At 36.7% G+C, this 7,202-nt stretch overlaps 1 protein-coding gene across 3 annotated transcripts in view; it reads right to left on the bottom strand.

Moving 5' to 3' along the window:
- The window catches only part of MARK1 (microtubule affinity regulating kinase 1), an 81,396-nt gene that overhangs the window by 26,881 nt on the left and 47,313 nt on the right, over positions 1-7,202 (bottom strand). For all 3 annotated transcript variants that reach the window (XM_012805883.2, XM_012805884.2, XM_012805885.2), the window contains exons 9-12: positions 6,160-6,259; positions 5,174-5,286; positions 3,295-3,448; positions 2,807-3,000 (exon numbers count right to left, since the gene is read on the bottom strand). In XM_012805883.2, coding sequence (XP_012661337.1) covers positions 2,807-3,000; positions 3,295-3,448; positions 5,174-5,286; positions 6,160-6,259 — 561 coding nt within the window. The remainder of the gene's footprint in view (positions 1-2,806; positions 3,001-3,294; positions 3,449-5,173; positions 5,287-6,159; positions 6,260-7,202) is intronic.

The following is a 7,202-nucleotide window of genomic DNA, read 5'->3' as shown; positions in this document are numbered from 1 at the left end:
GAAGGACCTCTATAAGGAAAATTATGAAACCCTAAGAAAAGAAATAGCAGAGAATATTAACAAATAGAAGAACATACCATGCTCATGGCTGGGAAGAATTAACATTGTTAAAATATCTATACTTCCTGGGCGGTGCCTGCGGCTCACAGGAGTAGGGCCCTGGCTCCATATGCCAGAGGTGGCGGGTTCAAACCCAGCCCCAGCCAAAAACTGCAAACAAAAAAAAAGTCTATGCTTCCCAAAGCAATCTACCAATTCAATGCCATCCCTATTAAAATACCAACATCATAGTTTCAAGACTTGGAAAAAATCAAAAATTCATCATTTTGTATGGAATCAGAAAAAAACCTGTATAGCTAAGGCAGTTCTTAGTATTAAAACAAAGCTGGGGACATCAGCATACCAGAGGTTAGGTTATACTACAAAGCCATAGTGGTCAAAACAGCATGGTACTGGCTCAAAAATGAGATACAGACATTTGGAATTGAATAGAAAACCAGGAAATGGGCCAGGCATGGTGGCTTACGCCTGTTGTCCCAGTGCTGTTGGAGGCCGAGGCGGGTGGATTGCCTGAGCTCAGCAGAGTTCGAGACCAGTTGAAGACCAGCCTGAGGCAGAGTGAGTCAGAGTGAGACCCTGTCTCTACAACAACAACAACAAAAAGACAGCCGGACCTTGTGATCCGAGCTACATGGGGGGCAAGAGAACACTACAGGAGGAAGAACTAAATAAATAAATAAATAAATAAAAATAGAAAACCAGGAAATGAAACTAACATCTTCAAGCCACCTAATCTTCAATAAATCAAACAAGAACATACACTGGGGGAAAGAATTCCTGTTCAATAAATGCGGCTGGGAAAACTGGATATCCACATGTAAAAGACTGAAACTGGATGCTGTACCTTTCTCCACTTGCAAAAATTGATTTAAGATGGAAAAAGGCATGCCTAAATTTAAGGCATGAAGTGATAAAAATCCTCAAAGAAAGCCTAGGAAAAACACTGGAAGATATCAGCCTGGGGAAACACTTCATGAAGAAGATTGTTGGGGCAATTGCAACAACAAAAATAAACAAATGGGACTTAAACTGAAAAGCTTCTGTATGGCTAAGGAGACAACCAAAGCAAACAGACAACCTATCAAAGCAAAGCAAACAGACAACAGACACAATGGGAAAGGATATTTGCATTTTTTGAATCAGACAAACGTTTAATAACTAGGATTTATAGAGAACTCAAATTAATCCACGTGAAAAAAGCCAAGAATCCCATCTATCAATGGGCAAGACAGATGAATAGAACCTTCTCTAAAGAAGACAGATGAATGGCTAGCAAACATAAGAAAAAATGCTCATCATCCCTAATTATTAGAGAAATGCAAATCAAAACCACCCTGAGATATTATCTAACCCTAGTGAGAATGGCCCACATCACAAAATCTCAAAATTGCAGATGCTGGTGTGGATGTGGAGAGAAAGGAACACTTTTACACTGCTGGTGGGACTGCAACTAATACAACCTTTTTGGAAGGAAGTATGGAGAACCCTCAAAGACTTCAAGCTAGACCTCCCATTTGATCCTGCAATCTCATTACTGGGCATCTGATCAAAGGAAAAAAAATTCCTTTACCATAAGGACACTTGCACTGGACTGTTTGTCACAGCTCAATTTACAATCCCCCAAATGTGGAAACATCCTAAATACCTACCAACCCAAGCTGTGGTACATGTATACCATGGAATACTATTCAACAATTAAAAAATATCCTTTGTATTAACCTGGATAGAAGTGGAATACATTATTCTTAGTAAAACATCACAAGAATGGAGAAGCATGAGTCCTATGTACTCAATTTTGATATGAGGACAATTAATGACCTAGTATTCAGGGATGGGGAGGTGGGGGAAGGGACGAGCAGAGAGAGTGAAAGAGAAGGAAGGAAGGGGGTGGGAATAGGGAGAGCAGAGAGAGGGAAGGTGGGGGGGGTATGGGCGAAGGGAAGATCAGAGAGAGGGAAGGAGGGAGGGCAGTGGAGTCTTGGGGTGTGACACACCTTTTGGGGGCAAGACACAATTATAATAGGGACTTTAACAAATGCAATTAGTGTAACCTAGGTATCTTGTATCATCAATGAATCCCCAACAATAAAAGAAAATAAAAAATAAATGAATAGTGTATTTGTAAATGTAGAGTTAAATGTGCTAATACTATTTTATGTAAATATTACAAGTGGGAAAAATGAAGCAGGGTAGTTTAATGTTCCATTTTGTGGTGAAGGTGTTATTTTAAGAACTTTTAGCCAGGTGAGATGGCTCACACCTGTAATCCTAGCTCTCTGGGAGGCTGAGGTGGATGGACTGCCTGAGCTCACAGGTTCCACACCAACCTGAGCCAGAGCAAATATACTTTTTCCCCCCACCATGATCACTGAAACTCATCTTTAAAAATAGCTGGGCTTTTTGGTGGGCACCTGTAGTCCCAGCTACTCAGGAGGCTGAGGCAAGAGAATCACTTAAGCCCAAGAGTTTGAGTTTGCTGTGAGTTGTGACGTCACAGCACTCTACCAAGGGCAACAAAGCAAAACTCTGTCTCAAAAAAAAAAAAAAAAAAAAAAAAAAAGAACTCTTAACTTCTTTTGTTCTTAAATTGCATTTATAAGAAGCTTGTCCCCTCTTGTGTGTTCTTTAAATTGCTTCATTTTAAAATTTTGAAACATTAAAAAACACAAAAGATAAAGGTATTATTAAAAAAACTCTGGAAACCAGTAAGGACAACAAATTGCAATATATCAGAATATTTACTCACACTTGGAATAGTTGATGACTTTTTCCTCTCTGGCCCTACAAGAGGGCTTGCAGTCATCTCACTTTTTGATCCAACTGTTGTGCTGCCAAGTTTTCGAGCCACATCTTTGTCCCACTCTTCCTTCTGTTCACTTTCCACACTGTTAGCCTGAGGTCTTTTGGTATATGATACGGCAGGAGGAATGGATGGACCAGCTGTCATTTTTTAAAAAATAGTATAGTTAGTTGAAAAACTGGTATTTTCTTCTCATAAACAAAAACTCTGCACTAAAGTTATCCATACTTGCATGTTTTGTACTCTGAACTAAGACTGAACTAATTATAAAAATCAGATCATTCCCTGCAATGGGGATAATATGTATCACTCAATAATACAAATCCATGAGAATTAGATGATGCAAACATACAGGTTTGAATATATAATGCTTAAAAAACACAAGTTAGGGTAGAACCAGTGTGTCTTTTCGCTTATTTGACTTTTTCCCCCACCATGATCACTGAAACGCCGCTGCTTCTGATTTGCTGAAATGCTTCGCTGGACCTTCAGGTGAGCAGGGGACTGAAGAGTGCTGTTGTTTAAATCACTACTGGGCCGGGATCTCTGACACAAGTTTCCACTGGATAATGACTCACCGCCTTCAAACTATAAGAAAAAGACCAGGATTTTAAAACAAAAAGCTTTATACAAACAGTATGCTTTCTCGATTTTCTGAATACTTCAAAGCTATATAAGGAGTATTAACTAAAAAACAGCGCAGTTTTGGGCACAGAACTTCAAGTTGGCAAGAAGGAAGGGAGAGAACATCAATGTGTATTCTTAATCATCTGCTGTCTCGTATAAATCTTTAGTTTAATCAAACACCAAATAACAGCTACCAATTACTGAATGGCTATTATACTTGTACATTAGGTCCTGGGCTAAACTCTTTAGGTACATATTACTTAGATTCAAACTTGGGATAAAATGTAAAATCTTAAATACATACACATGTCTATACATAAATATACGCACATACAATATAGATGCACATATATATGTTGGTGTTCATTTTCTCCACATTTATAGAAACAATTTTGGTTTATCGGCTCTGATCAGGAAATTATATCCACTTAGAACTATGCATGGTAAATTGAGGTTGATATATACCAGAACCCACTCTGTAAAACGAAAGTTGTTTCTTGCCAGGAAAATTTTGGCTAAATCACTGGCATTTCAATGAGAAATCTAAATTCATAAAGAAAGGATCCTAATGACAATGACCAGAATAATACTGATGACAATTATAATAGATAATAACTAACACAGAGAACATAGTAATCTGCTCAGAATCAGTCTAAGGACTTTACAAGGATTAATGCATTTAACCTTCTCAATAACCCTAAAAAAGTATTACTATTATCCTCATTTTATAGAGAAGAAACTGAGACACAAATAAGTAAACTGCCTATGTTGCACAGTTAGTGGTTGTACTGGAGTGGAGATTTAAGTCCAGTGAAACTGGTTCCAAAGTTTAGGCTCTTAACACTTACAGTAGCCTCATTAGTTTATATATGTTATATATATATTAGTTTATAATTCATACTTTATTTTAATTTATGCATGGGCTCTGCTGTATACTTATAAAATCAGTAATAAAATTAAATATCTTAGTAAAATTTAAAAACTGAATAGAAATAGCTCAAAGCTTTTAGAAATAACCATTTGTACAATACTATTTCAACACTTAAAATTCTCTTGGACTTGGCTTCTTTGATGCCACATATCTAGCTATCTGTGTCTCTACTGAAGATTTCCTCTCCTTCATTTTAACAACACCTACCTGGTGGATTAATTATTTCCCAAACCTACCTCCTTATCATTGACCTCTTTTGGTCTTGAGAATTCCCAACTGAATGCATCAAAGCCACCTGATACTACGAGGTAAAATATCACCAAACAACCTCTCCCCAGGTTACCTCTTATATATAAATCATTTTAAATGTATGTGTACATTTTGTTTTAAATGCTGTTTCAGTCACTATCTGAAAGGTAACCAGATTATCTTTCATAGGGCTGCTGCATTTGGATGTACAAGTTGTGCCCTGTGTAATTCCAGGGATACCATTTTCTGAAGACTAGACTGGTGCCTCTTGGAGCTAAGCAAAGTAGTAGGTCTGCTTTTTCATAACATTTTTCTTGGTATCCAGAAATGATACCAGTTCATAATTTAGTATCTTGATATTTTTGAATTCCAATAAATAAGAATGTTAGGATTTTTACATTATTTTTGATGCCATAAAGACATATTTACTAACATTATGTCTTATATTTAGCTGTCATTTAGCTAAAGTCATAATTCACATTAATTAAAAAAGTTGAAAAACTTACTTCAGGTGGTTTTCTACCTAGAAGAATATAGGTAGCCATAACTTCATCATATTTCTGATTTATTAAGGCGTCATTTATTTCATCTCGTGCAAAACCCATGGTGACCATAATGTCTAAAAGTTAAAAAGAAAAAACAAATTTTCTGAAAATGGGCTTATTTTAGTAAAGAAACAAAATGGGCAAGTTTGCTAATACTAGATAAAAACTAAGTCATAAAAATTTAATTATAATTATAAAAACTTATGAATTAACCTATAGGTACTATGTGTTCACAGATACGATATGTTCATAATATTTCACGCAGAAATTATCTACACTATAGGTTATGTATTCACAGGCCTACTCAATTTATCAGTGCCTACAGGCCTCCTGAGCTGACTTCTTTTGTCTAGGCAGAGATTGTGTCACAGTGTGTCCCACACAAAATCTTCTCTCTCTCAACTCGTCCTTAGCTGCTCACGGAGTGGTTTCTCTCATCACTTAATTCTGCTTTCTCAGCTGCAGCTATTTATCAGTCTACCCAGTGCTGACAGTTATATCAGCCACTCCTCCTGTGAGGGATCATGGAGAAAAAAGAATTTGCTTTATCTATATTATTTTAATTTTTATATCACTGTTGTCAGCCATTGATTAGACCACATATGGCCACAAATGTTATGTGAGAACAAACTAAGGAATCTGAAGTTTCAGTGTATTTTTATTAAGATGATAATGCAAATATTTTTCTTTTTTTATTTTGAGACAGAGTCTTATTTTGTTGCCCTCACTAGAGTGTCCTGGCATCACAGCTCAGAGTAACCTCCAACTCTTGGGCTTAAGCGATTCTCTCGCCTCAGCCTCCCAAGTAGCTGGGACTATAGGCACCTGCCACAATGCCTGGCTCAAACATTTTTCAAATAAAAATTTCCTATTTATATTTTTAAACACTATTTTGGTAGACTCTTACAGTCTAGGGACAATACATCTCATAATACTGTAATACTTACCTATTCTTTTTGTGTCATTGAAATCTGGATCAGGCTCAGAGTATGGCTTTAGTTCTTCCTCTTCATGACCAACATTCATCCATCGATCTTTCATTATTTGCTAGGAAATAAACTCTACATTACGTTTGGCCAATCACAACATTCAACCACTTATTTTAGCAAATGTGAAACTGACAGATTCACTCAACAAAAATCATTTGACATTTTCAAACTAAGGCTACTGTTTTTAGTTTGATCAGTGGACCACCAAGACGTGTAGAACTATGGGGCACACATAGACAACTGTGACTATCATCCCCCACACTCAACAAATGTGCTGACCTTCCATATTCTTTCAAATGGAATATTTTCAAATTTGAACATTTTATTTGAGAACTTAACTGATTTTAACCTGTTTCATATTTTTACATTTAAAATTAATAGATTATAATGTTTTTCCTGGTCTTCTAACAAATATATGCCTTATTTAAAAATCACAACTTGCTAAAATATTAAAAAGGAAGAGGTCATAGGGAGTAAAAATCAGGGTTAGTCAGTAAAGACAGCTCAGAGGATATGGGAGGAAAAGGTGGTCAAAATTTAAATCTAAAGTTAGGAACGAGGTAACAATCAGGATGAAATAGGAGCTGCTCTCTGCTGAGTTCTTCACTGGAAATTGCCCCTGGTTAAAGAGAGTGGTCTCATTCAAGGTTCATGTTTGTGGGGCAGTAGATATCTGAACACTGGCCATTGCCTCAATTCAGACATCTGTGAGGGGCTTTCCCAACTTCAGAGGTTCCTCAAGTGATCAACTGAGACATTTGTCAGGACTTCAGTAGAGCTCAACTTCTTGCTCTGTTTACCCTACTTCATTCTAGACAGCACTGTCCAATAAATGCACTTCCTGCTTGTATATTTCTATCACAGAGTCTGTTTCCCAGGAAACCTACACTGCATTGTCATCACTGTATGTTATTTAATGTGTATGATATTTTGCATGAAAAAAAATAAATTATTGTATTAGGAATAAAATGCAGCAGATCCAGGATCCAAGAACTAGTTTA

This window comes from Otolemur garnettii, unplaced genomic scaffold (assembly GCF_000181295.1).
Source record: "Otolemur garnettii isolate 467f Iridium unplaced genomic scaffold, OtoGar3 scaffold00045, whole genome shotgun sequence".
NCBI lineage: Eukaryota > Metazoa > Chordata > Mammalia > Primates > Galagidae > Otolemur > Otolemur garnettii.
This window is presented reverse-complemented; position numbering and strand designations above follow the sequence as displayed.